The following is an 18,655-nucleotide window of genomic DNA, read 5'->3' on the forward strand; positions in this document are numbered from 1 at the left end:
AAAGAAGTCCTAGCGCAGCTTACCCAGGAACTATATTTAATCATCCGAGCTCTCAGTGTAGGTAAAATCGTTCGAGGACGGCTGTATTGTATCTAAAACTGTGTTCTAACTTTGATATAAATTATTCTCCCGTACTGGAATTCAAGGACAGAAACATGGCTGCATCACAGATACACCAGTGTGTTAAATGTGTTAGATAGCGTGCTCGCCTGCCAGTTGTCTGAACAAGAGAACCGCGATATTTCATGCTACTTTGCGGGACTGGGTTTAGAACACATATACGGCACTGTTGCTCGTGCCGACTTTGTGTGCATGATAGTCTGTCTCACAGTCGCTGAACCTCATTATTTCCCAACTGCCTACAATGCTAAAGCCTAAACAGACTCAGGCTGCCATCCCATCTCCCATCTCACCGGGGATCCATTTCGATTTAAATGGGATTATTTGTTACTGTCAAAAATATATATGAGTGAGTGAGTTTGGTTTTACTCCCCTTTTAGCAATATTCCAGCAATATCACGGCGGGGGCCACCAGACATGGGCTTCACACATTGTACCCATGTGGGGAATCGAACCCGGCGTGACGAAGGGACGCTTTAACCATTAGGCTACCCCACCGCCCTAAAATTATATATAATCAGAGACTAAGTGTTAGTCTTTGAGCATGGTTGCTATGCACTTCTCCAGAAACGAAAACAACGATGATAGCATTCGGGTGTCGACACCCTTGATGCACTAAATGATAAATAATATTCCAGCTACCGGTGTTGATCCTGATGGATGCGAAAGTTAGTAAAATATTACCATGCTTGGTGAGTGAGTGAGTCTAGTTTCACGCCGCTTTTAGAAATATTCCAGCAATATCACGGCGGGGGGAAACCAGAAATGGGCTTCACACATCGTTCCCATGTGGGCAATAGAACCCGGGTCTTCGGTGTGACGAGCGAGCGCTTTAACCACTAGGCTACCCCACCGCCTCAGCATGCTCAGCTCAGTTGTTTGTAACCCAAGATTCAGCTTTAGTCTAGCCACACGAAGGTTTCCTGCTGAACGACTATTGGTCAAACAAACCCGTGATTGTTATTACGAGCATCGATCCTCGCTGTCGGAGTACGAGGATAAGCAATAAACCAGGCTATCTTTCCGTAGAATGGAGCCGGAGCCAGTTTCACAAAGAGGTCGCAGTGCTCCATTATTCGCAAGTGTGGTAAGGTAGAGGCGTCGTACGTACGATTGTCCTAACGCTTACATTGAAATGGGGCTCGAACGGGAGATGAAAATGACAAGAGAACTCGATGCATATATCACGTTACAAACACAGACCTTAACACTCATCCAGTGATGCGACATTTCGAACACTGAAGTCGGCACATTGCAACAATGTCGCAGCGACCTTAAAATATTTCAGTAATAGTCACAAACTGGTTGGCAGCATGACAACCACCTACAACGTCGGAGACGGGGACAGACATTGCAACCATCCAATCCTCCTCATGTTTATTTGTTGTTTAACCTGCAATCACCAATATTCGAGCTATATGGCGGCGGTCTGTCAATAATCGAGTCTGGACCAGACAATCCAGTGACACGAGTGGGACACGATGACGTATGTCAACCAAGTCAGCGAACCTGACCACCCGATCCCATTAGTCGCCTCTTACGACAAGCATGGGTTGACCAAATCTAAATGTTTCTAATATCAATCCTCGTGTGTTGAAGATCTGTTCTGCCCAGAATCCAAATCTCGATGATAGGCATCTTTAAAGGACATTCCAGGGAAATCACACCCAGGGCCCACTTGCACAGAGCAATCTTAGTTACAATCAATCTTAGGCCCCTACAATCAACTTTACAATCACCGTACAATTGCCCTAATCCACTTGCACAAAGCCGATCTTAGAGCGATTGTCATCTAAGATCGAACTCTTCAACGGTGCTCCTGTCTACAGTTGTCAGCAAGTGCGCATAGCATGCTGCGCAAATAAAAAGAGATACTGGTCCCTGCACACAATATACTAGTCTGTCTCACAGTCCCTGAACCACGTTATTTTCCCTACTGCCAAGCCTCTCTGCCGTGCTAAAGCCCTAAATAAAGCAAGTCTAGATTTCCTCAGGTTCTGAATCTCTGGTCTCCCTGGGGCTCCTTTTCAATTTAAATGGGCTTGTTTTGTTACTATCAAAATTATTTATATTCAGAGACTAAGCATTAGTCTAACAATATACATACCTACTTCAATCGCACCTTGCAAAGCACGGAAACTGTTGCTGCAGCAGGTTTTATTTTCAAGATTCAAACACATTTAACTTCAATATCAAAGTCAAAAACGTATATCGGTATACTAGTATTATGAACATATCTTGTTAGGGGTTCCGATATTTGTTTTATAACCGAATTGCTGCTACACGTGTTCACGACAGGGCGTCTGTGGTCGATGGTGGCGCACCCTACTGTAACCAGTCAAATATAGTTATCGCCATATTGCAAGCCGTAGGGTGAGACCGTTGTGTGAAAGTTAGGATATTCTGTGTGCACATGGAACTGAAGTACGATGCTTCCAGATAACACTTGTTCGATATATTCAGAGTAGCTAATTATTAGACTCTAATTAGACTCTCTGCGCTTCCAACGAGTCCGGGGTGAAGGCGAACGGCACCAACTCTCCCATCTGCACCTTTTTCCAGGTCTTGTCTGGTTTGACCATGTAAAGGTCCCAGTTCAGCCCGAACTGTGAAATCAAAGGTTATGTGGTTAGATGACTGTTTTTGTATTTTCTGTGATGAAGTCCGATTAACTGTGGATTGTCGTAAAACTCGAGTGCGTGAGTATTGTTTCACACCGCTTTTAGGAATATTCCAGCAATATCACGGCGGGGGACACCAGAAAGAGGTTTCACACATTGTATTCATATGGGGAATCGAACCCGGGTGTTCGGCATGACGGGCTAACGCTTCAACCACTAGGCTACCCCACCGCCCAAGTAAAACTCGAACAACAATGATAATAAAGCTCAAAGTCCTGATGCCTGATCAAAGCGCTTGGTTACTTAACCGGTCCATTGATCAGTGTGCACACGATTGCCATTCTCAACCCCCTGGGGAGTATACAAACTAAACTGCCTGTGGGGCACAAGAAGCTTAACAGCAACAAATGTTATATTTGGGATTTCACTTTCTCTGTAAAGTATAGATTCTTGTACTTTTGTCAGGTTGAGTACCATCCGGGTTCGAACCTACGTTATCAGAGTTAGTCACCTAATTACCAGCACAAAAAAGCTTAAATCAGCGATCTAACCCACTCAGCCATCGTTTGACAGTCACATTACCATGTCCTAGCGTCCTGCAGGATTGGATGGGCTAGTGGTTAATGTTGGTACGATTCCCCACATGGGTACAATGTGTGAAGCCCATTTCCGTCCTGGTAACATTGCTGGGCGGTGGGGTAGCCTAGTGGTTAAAGCGTTGGCTCGTCACGCCGAAGGCCCGGGTTCGATTCCCCACATGGGCACAATGTGTTAAGCCCATTTCTGGTGTTCCCCGCCGTGATATTGCTGGAAAATTGCTAAAAGCGGCGTAAAACTAAACTCAGTCAGTCAGTCGTAACATTGCTGGAATATTGCCAAATGCGGTGAAAAATCATACCAATTCACACACAACCCAAACTTTGGAAACTCTCAGGATCTAAACTGACAAAAATTCACCGTCCAGCTTTTTAAAGGCACAGCTCAATTTCACCTGACACTTAAATTGGTACATTGTTTTTTAGACCCAATTTCATTAACAAAACTCGTTTAATTATCTGACAAGCTAATTTAAAATCATTAAGGTTTTGTTACCATAAGTTTTTTTATACCTCAATAAAAAACTGTCGGCAGGCTCCGCATGGTCCTTTGAATGAGTCCACTATATCACTGAAATACATAAATGGAGTTTACAATACACAAGAAACCTAATCGATGTGTTGTCAGGGGAGATAACTAAGTTGATCCTCAAAATGGAAAAGTGTGGTTGGACACGCGCAAGTCCCTAAAGCCATACTTAACACTAACTATATATAGTAGGTCAGGAGCGTAGGAATTTTTTCAAGACAAAACCATATCTACCTTACCATAACTACAATTTCATTTTGATTTTCAATACTTTTCATAAATTATTCCCCCTTCTATAGATCGACTTCATTCAGAAAATATCGTAAATATTTGGAAAAGTTACATTTAATTCCAGATAAAAAAAGCAGTGGGTATGTTGAATTGTGATGCCAGCAGTTTGTCTTTTCGAAAGAGAAACACTTGAAATTGGACTAACGCTTAGTCTCTGAATATATGTAATTTTGATAGTGACACATAATCCCATTTAAATTGAAAAGGGGCCCCAGGGAGATGGAAGATTAATATTCTGACGAAATCTAGATTGGCTCATTTAGGGCTTTGGCATTGCAGGGGGGGCTAAGCAGTAGGGAAAATAATGTGGCTCAGGGACTGTGAGACAGACGAACTTCACATGTTAGCAGGCAGGCGCGTAGCAAGGTCATTTTTCGTGTAAGCCCGATAGATTGCAAAGCTTTTTATTAAGATAATATTGAGGACTTGCCCAACCTTTTTAGCAACAATCATGTGTAAGCCCGGGCTTTTTTTGACAATGGTAGCTACGCCCCTGGCAGGGTACATTGAATACAATAAAATGAAAATCTGCCAGTCTGAATGGCATTGTATATTTCATGCCCGTCTGAAGGTAAAATAAGGTGGGTGATTGACAAATGACTGAATGTATAAAATACGATACCCTCACCAGGAAACAACCGCAGCTCTGAACTTCCGATGACCCTTGGATAAAGCGTTGGTCATGGCTACTCTTTCAGCGCATATGCTCAGACCGTAGGAGGCATTTTCAATATTGCAGCCTGCAACAGTGACCGAACATGTTCAATACAGTAACACCTTGTATATCATCATGCTGCCTACAGCACCGGTAGGGTAGCCAGGTGGTTATTTTAAAGCGTTCGCTCGTCACGCCGAAGATCCGGGTTCGATTGCCCACATGGGTACAATGTGTGGATCCCGTTTCCGGTGTCCTCCTCCGTGATATTGGGAGAATATTGCTAAAAGCGGGGTAAGACTCACTCACTCACTCACTCACTCACTGGTTGGTTGGGTGTTGTTGAACGCCGCACTGTTCCAGCTACATGTCGGCGGGCTGTTAATAATCGAAATAACTGTCTGAACCAGACAATCCAGTGATTGACATCATGATCATCAATCTACGTCATTGGGACGCGATGACGTGTCAACTAAGTCAGGGGAGTCTGACCAAATGATTCCGTATGACAACCATGGGTTGCTGAAGATCAGTTGTACCTCCCACCCGTCTTACATCAGCACAACCTCTTCCTCACATCTTCTGATCTGTCAACACTGATTCCTTAACAATAGGTCCGGCAACCCGGATCTTCACAGGTCATAATCAATAGAAAACCGGAACTAAATATAATCACGATATGAAGTACCATCACACCATCTGATGCTTGGATAACAAATACGATTCGTGAAACTGTCTTACAGTTTGTGTCCAAATATCGTGATTCTTTGGTATATCTATGTTACCATGTTATCTATGTTACCATGTTATCTAAGTTACCATGTTATATATGTTACCATGTTATATATGTACCATGTTGTCTATGTTAGCGATGTTACCATGTTATCATGATACCTATGTTACATGGTTATCTCTGTTAACTATGTTACCATGTCAACTATGTTACCATGTTATTTATGTTACCATGTTATCTGTGTAACCATGTTATCTATGTTACAAAGTTATCGGTTACCATAGTATCATGATAGCTATGTTACAATGTTATCTGTGTTAACTATGTTACCATGTTATTTATGTTACCATGTTATCTGTGTTACCATGTTATCTATGTTACAATGTTATCTATGTTACCATAGTATCATGATATCTATCTTACAATGTTATCCGTGTTAACTATGTTGCCATGTCAAGTATGTTACCGTGTTAACTACATAACCATGTTATATATGTACCATGTTGTCTATATTACCATGTTATATATGTACCATGTTGTCTGTTATCGATGTAACCATGTTATCATGATACCGATGTTACATGGTTATCTCTGTTAACTATGTTACCATGTCAACTATGTTACGATGTTATTTATGTTACCATGTTATCTGTGTTACCATGTTATCTATGTTACAATGTTATCTATGATACCATGTTATCTATGTTATCATGTTATCTGCGTTACCATGTTATCTGTGTTACCATGTTATCTATGTTACCATGTTTTCTATGTAACCATGTCAACTATGTTATGATGTTATTTATGTTACGATGTTATCTGTGTTACCATGTTATCTATGTTACCATGTTATCTGTGTTACCATGTTATCTGTTACCATGTTATCTGTGTTACCATGTTATCTATGTTACCATGTTATCTATGTTACCATGTTATCTGTGTTACCATGTTATCTATGTTACCATGTTATCTATGTTACCATGTTATCTGTGTTACCATGTTATCTGTGTTACCATGTTATCTGTTACCATGTTATCTATGTTACCATGTTATCTGTGTTACCATGTTATCTATGTTACAATGTTATCTATGTTACCATGTTATCTGTGTTACCATGTTATCTGTGTTACCATGTTATCTATGTTATCTGTTATCTACCATGTTATCTATGTTACCATGTTATCTATGTTACCATGTTATCTATGTTACCATGTTATCTAAGTTACCATGTTATCTGTGTTACCATGTTATCTATGTTACCATGTTATCTATGTTACCATGTTATCTGTGTTACCATGTTATCTATGTTACCATGTTATCTATGTTACCATGTTATCTATGTTACCATGTTATCTATGTTACCATGTTATCTATGTTACCATGTTATCTGTGTTACCATGTTATCTGTGTTACCATGTTATCTATGTTACCATGTTATCTATGTTACCATGTTATCTGTGTTACCATGTTATCTATGTTACCATGTTACCATGTTATCTGTGTTACCATGTTATCTATGTTACCATGTTATCTATGTTACCATGTTATCTGTGTATGTTACCAATGTTATCTATGTTACCATGTTATCTGTGTTACCATGTTATCTATGTTACCATGTTATCTATGTTACCATGTTATCTATGTTAACCATGTTATCAACTATGTTATCTATGTTACCATGTTATCTATGTTACCATGTTATCTATGTTACCATGTTATCTATGTTACCATGTTATCTGTGTTACCATGTTATCTATGTTACCATGTTATCTATGTTACCATGTTATCTGTGTTACCATGTTATCTGTGTTACCATGTTATCTATGTTACCATGTTATGTTACCATGTTATCTGTGTTACCATGTTATCTATGTTACCATGTTATCTATGTTACCATGTTATCTATGTTACCATGTTATCTATGTTACCATGTTATCTATGTTACCATGTTATCTGTGTTACCATGTTATCTGTGTTACCATGTTATCTATGTTACCATGTTATCTGTGTTACCATGTTATCTGTGTTACCATGTTATCTATGTTACCATGTTATCTATGATCTATGTTACCATGTTATCTGTAAGTTACCATGTTATCTGTGTTACCATGTTATCTATGTTACCATGTTATCTATGTACCATGTTATCTGTGTTATCTGTTATCTGTGTTACCATGTTATCTATGTTACCATGTTATCTGTGTAACCATGTTACCATGTTATCTATGTTACCATGTTATCTGTGTTACCATGTTATCTGTGTTACCATGTTATCTGTGTTACCATGTTATCTGTGTTACCATGTTATCTATGTTACCATGTTATCTATGTTACCATGTTATCTATGTTACCATGTTATCTATGTTACCATGTTATCTGTGTTACCATGTTATCTATGTTACCATGTTATCTTGTAACCCATATGTTATCTATGTTACCATGTTATCTGTGTTACCATGTTATCTGTGTTACCATGTTATCTATGTTACCATGTTATCCATATTATCATGTTATCTATGTTACCATCTTTATCTGTGTTACCATGTTATCTGTTATCCATATTTATCTGTGTTATAAATATATTATCTATATGTTATCTGTGTTATCTGTGTTACCATGTTATCTATGTTACCATGTTATCTGTGTTACCATATTATCATGTTACCATGTTATCTGTGTTACCATGTTATCTATGTTACCATGTTATCTGTATGTTACCATGTTTATGTTATCTGTGTTACCATGTTATCTATGTTACCATGTTATCTATGTTATCTGTGTTACCATGTTATCTGTGTTACCATGTTATCTGTGTTACCATGTTATCTGTGTTACCATGTTATCTGTGTTACCATGTTATCTGTGTTACCATGTTATCTATGTTACCATGTTATCTGTGTTACCATGTTATCTATGTTACCATGTTATCTGTGTTATCTGTGTTATCCATGTTATCATGTTACCATGTTATCTATGTTTACCATGTTATCTGTGTTATATATTATCTATGTTTACCATGTTATCTGTGTTACCATATTTATCTATGTTACCATGTTATCTGTGTTACCATGTTATCTGTTATCTGTGTTACCATGTTATCTGTGTAACCATGTTATCTGTGTTACCATGTTATCTATGTTACCATGTTATCTATGTTACCATGTTATCTGTGTTATCATGTTATCTATGTTACCATGTTATCTATCTATGTTATCATGTGTATCTGTGTTACCATGTTATCTATGTTATCATGTTATCTGTGTTACCATGTTATCTATGTTACCATGTTATCTATGTTACCATGTTATCTGTGTTTTCCATGTTATCTATGTTACCATGTTATCTGTCTGTTATATCATGTTATCTATGTTATATTTATGTTATCTATGTTACCATGTTATCTATGTTACCATGTTATCTATGTTACCATGTTATCTATGTTACCATATGTTATCTATGTTACCATGTTATCTATGTTACCATGTTATCTGTGTTACCATGTTATCTATGTTACCATGTTATCTATGTTATCATATTTATCTGTTACCATGTTATCTGTGTTACCATGTTATCTATGTTACAATGTTATCTATGTTACCATGTTATCTGTGTTACCATGTTATCTATGTGTCTATAACCATGTTATCTGTGTTACCATGTTATCTATGTTACCATGTTATCTGTTATCTGTGTTACCATGTTATCTATGTTACCATGTTATCTATGTTACCATGTTATCTATGTTACCATGTGTTATCTGTGTTACCATGTTATCTATGTTACCATGTTATCTGTGTTACCATGTTATCTGTGTATGTTATGTCAATCTATTATTTGTTATCTGTGTTATGTTATCTGTGTTACCATGTTATCTGTGTTAACCATGTTATCATCTATGTTACCATGTTATCAGTTGTTACCATGTCATGTTATGTTACCATGTTATCTGTGTTATCATGTTATCTGTGTAACCATGTTAACATGTCAACTATGTTACCATGTTATCTATGTTACCATGTTATCTGTGTTACCATGTTATCTATGTTACCATGTTATCTGTGTAACCATGTCATCTATGTTACCATGTTATCTGTGTTACCATGTTATCTGTGTTACCATGTTATCTGTGTTACCATGTTATCTGTGTTACCATGTTATCTGTGTTATCATGTTATCTATGTTACCATGTTATCTGTGTAACCATGTTACCATGTTATCTGTGTTCCATGTTATCTATGTTACCATGTTATCTGTGTAACCATGTTACCATGTTATCTATGTTACCATGTTATCTGTGTTACCATGTTATCTATGTTACCATGTTATCTGTGTAACCATGTTATCTGTGTTACCATGTTATCTATGTTACCATGTTATCTATGTTACCATGTTATATGTGTTATCATGTTATCTATGTTACCATGTTATCTGTGTAACCATGTTACCATGTTATCTATGTTACCATGTTATCTATGTTACAATGTTATCTGTGTTACAATGTTATCTGTGTTACCATGTTATCTATGTTACCATGTTATCTTATGTGTTACCATGTTATCTATGTTACCATGTTATCTATGTTACCATGTTATCTGTGTTACCATGTTATCTATGTTACCATGTTATCTATGTTACAATGTTATCTATGTTACCATGTTATCTATGTTACCATGTTATCTGTGTTACCATGTTATCTATGTTACCATGTTATCTATGTTACCATGTTATCTGTGTTACCATGTTATCTATGTTACCATGTTATCTATGTTACAATGTTATCTGTGTTACCATGTTATCTGTGTAACCATGTTATCTGTGTTACCATGTTATCTATGTTACCATGTTATCTGTGTTACCATGTTATCTATGTTACAATGTTATCTGTGTTACCATGTTATCTATGTTACCATGTTATCTATGTTACCATGTTATCTGTGTAACCATGTTATCTGTGTTACCATGTTATCTATGTTACCATGTTATCTGTGTTACTATGTTATCTGTGTAACCATGTTATCTGTGTTACCATGTTATCTGTGTAACCATGTTATCTGTGTTACCATGTTATCTGTGTTACCATGTTATCTGTGTAACCATGTTATCTGTGTTACCATGTTATCTGTGTTACCATGATGTCTATGTTACCATGTTATCTATGTTACCATGTTATCTATGTTACCATGTTATCTGTGTTACCATGTTATCTGTGTTATCATGTTATCTTTGTTACAATGTTATCTATGTTACCATGTTATATATTTTACCGTGTTACCTGCGTATATTTCTCCACTTTCTGTCAACACTGCACATCCAACATGAAAATTACTGTACGGGCAGTGGGCAAAACTCTTCACGTCAAAGGCAGCGTTCACCAGTTCTTGCAGTTTCTCATCTGGAATCAAACAAGGATATTATTACCTCCTCATCTAACTGTGACCGAACTGACTGTATCGTTCCTGACTAACCGAGTTGCCGAACTCGCAACATCGTATCTGATTCATGAATGCCGAAATAACGTGATTACAATTGTCGTGAACTGACAATATGGTGTCAGAAAAAGACGTTTGTGGAACTGATTACATCCTGTCTGTCAAAGCCTGTTACCCAACGAACGACATCGTATATGACAAAGCATGTTTCCAAGCTCACCACACGTGACAGCTTGTTGTCGAACTAACTGCCTTGTACCCGGCTAATCTTGCTGCCAAACTCACCATATCGTACCTGACAAGCTTGATGCCTAACAATACATTTTATTACCCACGTGGTCAACGTATGGGTACTTGCATACTAATCTCGTACGTCACACGAGTGTCGTATCGCGTTGACCTATGTCGTAACGACTTGACCTGAGATTCTAACGATTTGATTGGATAACCCATGACCTCTCAGTTAGGTCACGTTGTGACGGAACTACTTGTTCATTCATAACAAACACGTGAATTCATTCATTCTACAACTTAGATGCATTGTGGGAATGTAAACATTGCGAACGTTGCCGTGCCGCTGTTTAACACACTCCGTCACAGCGATGACTTAACATAGAATCACTGCCACGGGCTAATTTGCATATCACGTGACCTGCCTTTTCTCTTGTTTGTAATCAAACGCGCATATTCATAATAAGAAGAGACTGGACTCGCGAAAGCTTTTCGGCGCTCTCTTCATAATGTTTTACATTTTTACACATATATTCTTCCACAACTGCGACAGTAAGGTCTATGACAGTACATATTTAGATATCAAACTGGCTGCATCGTTTGCTCTCCATCAGCTTCGATGACAGCACGTGGAGCCGTACAACCTATGTAAACAAAGGATCGCCACGCAAATCGAAATAGTGTTACATGTTTTTGGACATTTTCTCAGTGAAACTAAACCATTATATTAAAGATGTTTAGTTAGACGTGTAGACTCGTCAAAAATAAAAGAGTAAAAGAAATCTGTACATTGAATGGACATTGCAAGATGTGACGAATCGTCACATTTTTCTGGCCTGTGGCAGAGATACTATGCTGGCTTGCCGCATGGAACTCTGGGTAGGAGAGTGGCTGTTTAATTGTGAGTCGAACTGAGACATTATATCCGTCGAAAAACATAAACGCAATGTTTCACCAGTGATGTTAGCCGAGTGAAGCAGTTGCAAACCGAAAAACGGGGTGCTACGGAGTAGTTTACTGAAGGAGGTTGTACGAGAGGCGATGACAACTGACATGTATCGTGACGTCGGTTACCAAGGGGACCGACGAGAATGGCGTAGTGACGTCAATACAGTGTGACGTCATGCAAAAGTGTACGTCAGAACAAAATTCTTCCGCAACCTCTTTATGAAACCGGTTTCGGTTTGAAACCACAACAATACCAAAACTACGCTATTTTGTCAATTTAATGCATGTAAGACGTGGGTAATAAATAAAATACCACACTCGGTCTCATTACATACGAATTATACGAAACTCGTGACCTTCCTATGGTTTCTGACCTCGCTTTCGCTCGGTCAGATATAGGAAGGACCCTCGTTTCGTATAATTCGTATGTAATGAGACCTCGTGTAGTATTCTCTATTTGTATCTCATACATTGCCGAACAACCTAAATTGGTTGCCGAAAAGACGTGTGTGCCTGTAAGCCTGTCGAACTTACTCTCTGACCGGCAAACTACTCAAAAAAATATGAAACCTCACAGCCACATTACTGGTGATATGTTCGGGTAATTCTTTTCAGTAGTACATCGCCATTTGAAATATTATGAAGTTCACATTTTCAGTAATTGGCTTATCATCACCATATGCAGAGGGGTACCTATCTGACCTATGTCGTCACTGACACTTACTCTAATTCAAATGAGTGCTGGAAGTACATGACTGCCATATATATATATATATATATATCGTTTACTTCAGTATAGCTGGAAGAGCTTGATGATGAGGAGAGGTGAGGTGAAATTGGGTTTAACGTCGTGCTTGAGAGTATTTCGCTCATATGACGACGTGCATGTGTGTATGTGCGGCTGCTTGTACTAGCCCAGACTTATAGTGCTAGCCCACTGAGATACCATGCCGCAGTGAAGCACGAATGCCCCACTCAGACACATTATACTGACTCCGAGCCGACCAGTCCTTGTTGTACTCATTAATGCCGAGCGCCAGACAGGGACCAACAATTACCATATTTTAACGTATTTTGTTATGACGCGTTCGGGGATCGAACCCGCGACCTTCCGCACTCCGATGGGACGCTCTAACTACTACAGCACGGAGGCGGTCAGCTTGATGGTTAGTGGGAAGCATGGCCGTTTAAAGTAGCAGTGGAAGACTGGTTTCAGTTTGGAAATAAAAGTATAAGACTGACATTTAGTCAGAAATATAGATATTTTATTTGAAAATAAATAAATTAATAAAATTAGCAATAAATTAGTAAATAACGATTTCTTGAAACCGAGAGAGTTCAGAAATACTATTTAAATCGGCGCTGGACACATCTCACTCATCCAATAATTCAACTTGGTCGACACGTGTCATCGCATCCGTAGATCGATGCTCATGATGTTGATCACTGGATTGCCTGGTCCAGACTCAATTACTTATAGACCACCTCCACATAGCTGGAATATTGCTGAGTGGTGTTAAACAACAAACCAACCAATCCAATAATTCATAAATTTCTACGACCGCTATTTACATGTTTAACAATTAGCATGGCTAACTATAGCCTCGTCACGTAACGATTTTTGCCACTCATTTAGTCTGGGCTCCGTCGCGGCGGTATGACATTGAGGGAGGCGGCCCTAAAATCTACATCTACATGAAAAGGAGTTCCTTTGAACCCGTTAAACACAACGAACCCCGTTCCTTACAAACTGTGGAATATAATGTTTAAAAATTTGGATTTGAACTTTCAATTCTTCTTTTGCGCAGAACTGGAAGCTTACCACTAACCCCACTAACACCAACCCTTGTAAAGCCTACCCATGTTTGCTCCGGGGAATCCTCTCCCTGAAGATCTGGGTTAGAATTAATCTCCAGTAACCCATACTTGTCGTAAGAGGCGACTAAAGGGATCACGTGGTCAAGCTTACTGACTTAGTTGACACATGTCATCGTGTCCCAATTGCGTAGATCGATGCTCATGCTGTTGATCACTGGCTTGTCTGGTCGAAACTCGATTATTTACAGACCGCCATAAAGCTGGAATGTTACTGAGTGCGGCGTAAACCTAAACTCACTCAGTTTCCATGTATAATTGGCCATATGTCGCAATCACATACAAACGAGTGCAGTTGAAGATGAGGCACATTTAAATGGCACACGTCTGTTTATATTAGATTGCACACAACGCAGGTAAATATGGACAGAGCGGGTCCCTGCAAGTAACTGATTCTAGTTAACCACAAGACCAATCAATCCAAGGTTTTCGGTCAAACTGGGTTAGACCCTAAATTCCTTTAAACATATTTTATAAACAAGACCCCCTCCAATACGTACATAAATAATTAAATATATAGTTAAATCATCATCATCTTCACCATCATCATCAGCTACATGCCTTGGTGAACCCACAGGCCCCCACTGCGGGTCAGAAAATCGATAAACTAGGCCCCGGTTTAGTATCAACACCCCCTACTATATAATATATACAGGTTCATCACTGAAATACGGTGACATGATCGAAAACCGGACAATTACGCACACGTCAATGAATATATCGTATTTTAGAGGTCTCACAAGTATCAAAAGCTTTTGTCCATATCTCCGATGTATGTATGAGGCATATACATGGGCTTTCCGTGGGGATGCATTTGATGTTTTTTATTAAATCGCCAAAGACCGAGAAAACGGACAATGGCGACCTAGACTACACAACCACGTGGGGCGACGATACGCGATCCCTCTTTCAGTGCAATACATAGCAGTGATCCATCCACAGCGTTCACCACTACTGTCAACCCTAACCGGTATTGGCCTATTTTGTACTCATAACAGCTTACCCAGCTCCTCAAATGCCTTTCCATCCATCGCTTCACTTGGCGAAAGCGGCGACACCACCTCTTGACCTTGACCGACCGGTTCGTGACGGGCGCGCGTGTCCGAAGTGACAATAACTCCAGACTATCGCCCAGTCCCTGAAAATGTATTTGATTGAAACAAACAATGTCAACATATTTGAAAAGGAGCCCCACTGAGATGGAAGAAGCGATGTAAAATCTAGACTATAGATAAATAGAATTACAGTTGGGGCTGGGCGGAAGGGAAACTTTTCTGGTTCGTGGACAGTCAGTCACAACGGTCCTAAACCATTCGATGCATGTTTATGAATATATTAACTTGGCACGGCATTGGATGAATATTCAAATTGTGAACGTGCTTCATTTAAATTCCCAAGTACTACGTGGCCTGACTTCTCGTTAATGTTCTTGCTTATATTCCAGTCAAAACTGATGCAATGTTGATATAGATTCAGAATTTTGGTATGAAAACCAAAGATAGAGCACTTACAGCCTTGTGCGACGTCATCTATACTTTTCGGGTATGGGGGTCGCCTCACGACCAGGTTCGAGGTCAAGGTCGGGGTCGAGGTCAGGGTTCGATTCCACTCACTTGTTCAACTTTTGTAGTGTTCTCCCGTGAGAGTGCTGAAATACCGCTATAACCATACTCGCCCTCTCTATTGTTTTCAGGGGTAGGGAGGTAGCCTGGTGGTTAAAGCGCTCGCTTTTCACGCCGTAGACTCGAGTTTAATTCCCCATATGGATACAATGTGTGAAGCCCATTTCTAGTGTCTCCCGCAGGAATATTGCAGGAATATTGCTAAAAAAGGCTGAAAATACAACTCACCCACTCACTCCAACTGAGCTAAATGTCAGCTATATGTATGGTGAGATGCAACTAAACTCACTCTGTGTAAGCACCATACCTGCGTCAGTTGCCACCTTGTGCTTTCCTGCCACATCTCGTGGTGTAACTGCAACATTGTTCTTACATGCGTTAAACACGACTCACTGTTGTACATGTAGAACCTTCTATAAGTAGATCATTTTGTTTCTGTAACGGTAGACAATTAATAGCCACAAAACTCTGGGATATTTTGGTAAAAAATAGTGAAGAATGATACACGCCACTTTCTACCACAATCCAACAATATCTTTTCTGACACATCAGTGGTAGACTGTCTCCCATACCCAAATGAATAAATAAAAACTGAATCCAAAACAGTCCTAGAGTGATTTGATTAGGCAAGCCTACATAGACTGAGAGAAAATTGGTTCTGAGCTCAATTTAAATTACGTATGTATGTATGTATGTATGTGTGTGTGTGTGTGTGTGTGTGTGTGTGTGTGTGTGTGTGTGTGTGTGTGTGTGTGTGTGTGTGTGTGTGTGTGTGTGTGTGTGTCTGTATGAATGTGTGTGTGTGAGAGAGAGAGGGAGAGAGAGAGAGGGAGTGAGAGAGAGGGAGGGAGAGAGAGAGAGGGGGGGGGGGAAAGAGAGATGTGTCACTCCAACACTGCCCCGGATTTCCCAGGAAGATCTAGGGATAAAGTAATGGCTCAAACAACAAATTCAAATTGAGTCCATGTACCAACTGTCTTTCACCAACCACACATCCACACATCTCACCTCACCTCACAAGGCCTAATTTGTCACTGTCTGACGTATTCCTGGCTATTTGGTTTTCCCTTTTACGCTGACACTGTTCCGTGGCTAACTGTACAAATTAACAGTAGCGGTCTTGGATTTCTTCATTAATAGTCTTGTATTTGTCTTCCGGATCGCAACAAATCCAGATCTCTGTCTCTTAAAATTTATTTGATTATTCCTGATCCCTTTCCCAAGGCTGATTTGATTTGCTCACTGGTTCGCTGTGCTGGGTGTAGAATCATTCAGTCAATAGTAATGCACTCAGCTGATCACCTTGGCACGTCCCTCTTTGCATAACTTAATTTCGCTAAATCTATCGAGCATATAAACTATTGAGTAAATACCACTGAAGCCCTGGCCCTGGTATAGAAGCCTCTTGATCACTGTCCAGTGACTAGAAGGCTCGTCTAGGTCCCCAATAAGCAGACATGAATGCACCCCGGCACCAGACGTGGACAGACTGCATAGATAATTGTCGTTGATTTTGGATCGATGGTAGCGAATAAAAAAAGAAGCGAAGTGTCTCACAGGTTATTAGGTTACGGAACTGGTGGCAGGTTTGCATTTGAGAAAAAAGGGGGAACCGGTTACAGGAATTAAGTTCACAATTCTCCTGGCACTCGAAGAAATCAATTTTCATTTCGAGGTCACTATTGACTCTGTGCTCTTATCTGTTCTTTTGGTACTTGGTCTTAGCTTGGTGTATAACTGTGTGGATCTGTGGCACAGTCAGCAGCTGACCCTATATCACTATCATAAGCCTGAAGGGGACATCCCAACGTTTTTGCGACTGGATTCGAATTGGCCTGATTAAACAAACTGTTGCAAACAAACCCCAAAAAACACACCAACACACACCAACACAACACCTCCCCCCACACACACACACCAAAAAAACACAAAAAAACGTATTGCTTGAGATGAAAATCGAAAAATTTATGAACCTAGCATTAATATTATAATATTATTGCATTATTTGACCATAGCATTGACGAATAAAGAACTGTTGATTTGAGTGCTCTTTTATGTTAAAATGAGGAATGTTATCTTGTAATTGCAGACCTCAGTGTCAGAGATAATACTATCCGTTGACTGTATAACCTTCAAGGGTCAATACGGACTGTAGCGCAACATGTTGTGGGTACATGTAGTTCATACCAAGGTAATACGTTTTTAGGAATTCTTGTCACCTTAAATACCAACAAACAACTCAGCCCTGTAATACAGTACCAACTGTCAATGACCTTCTTATGGACAACGGAATGTGCTTCATATGACGCGGCAACTGAATAATTCTTTTTTCAAAAGGTCCACCAATTCCCGAGACACTTTTCTCCCTTCTATAACTCAACCAACAAATATTTATAACATACACACATACTCACACTCTTCACAGAAACGTGTCTTACAAAACAATAATCGGCAGGGTAACACTTAGAGAAAGGCTTCTGCTATATTGGAATAAAAAAAGATGGCCAGATGGCAGGAGGCTTTCTCGATGTATCATTGATGCCAAACCAGTGTTACCTCTGGAAATAAGACGACAAAAAACTCAGCCCACTGACACATATCCCCCGAACTGTTGCCCACGTGTTGTGACACATGCTCATGTTATGTGTTGTAAATATAGGAGTAATACTGGAGCGTTCTGGTAATGGCGACAGATGTTGGCACCGTCAGTATCAATATTCCTGCAACCATACAGCACCATAAACTCTTCTCATGACGTCTATCTGTGTTGTGGAACAGACAATGCAAGGCTGTGGATCTTATGTCACCAAACAGCGATCCTCATGTTTTCAGAGTATATATATATAAATGGAACTGAAGTCTCGAATTATTTGTAGATTATCTCAGTACCTGGATTACAGAAATGCTTTGCCCGTATAATATAATATAATGTTCTCTTACACACATTGTTCTCACACTGAAAGCCAGTTGCTCCCAGAATTTATCGCCATGTTACTTTACCACTC

The 18,655-nt window shown here is 39.5% G+C and overlaps 1 protein-coding gene across 2 annotated transcripts; it reads right to left on the reverse strand.

Moving 5' to 3' along the window:
- Positions 1-2,262: 2,262 nt before the first annotated feature.
- Positions 2,263-15,323, reverse strand: LOC124287210 (cytidine deaminase-like). Of its 2 annotated transcripts, XM_046723708.1 has the most exons (6): positions 15,274-15,323; positions 15,032-15,166; positions 10,818-10,937; positions 4,786-4,897; positions 3,851-3,908; positions 2,263-2,726 (listed from the first exon to the last, which is right to left on the reverse strand). In XM_046723708.1, the coding sequence occupies exons 2-6, from the start codon at positions 15,057-15,059 to the stop codon at positions 2,607-2,609; spliced, it is 438 nt and encodes a 145-aa protein (XP_046579664.1). In that variant the 5' UTR covers positions 15,060-15,166; positions 15,274-15,323; the 3' UTR covers positions 2,263-2,606. The 2 variants fall into 2 exon arrangements, with proteins under 2 accessions (XP_046579664.1, XP_046579665.1); XM_046723709.1 differs by lacking the exon at positions 15,274-15,323 and having other exon boundaries at positions 15,032-15,180.
- Between the last annotated feature and the right edge of the window lie 3,332 nt (positions 15,324-18,655).

This window comes from Haliotis rubra, unplaced genomic scaffold (assembly GCF_003918875.1).
Source record: "Haliotis rubra isolate DU_JTF1 unplaced genomic scaffold, ASM391887v1 Scf4, whole genome shotgun sequence".
Taxonomy (NCBI): Eukaryota; Metazoa; Mollusca; class Gastropoda; order Lepetellida; family Haliotidae; genus Haliotis; species Haliotis rubra.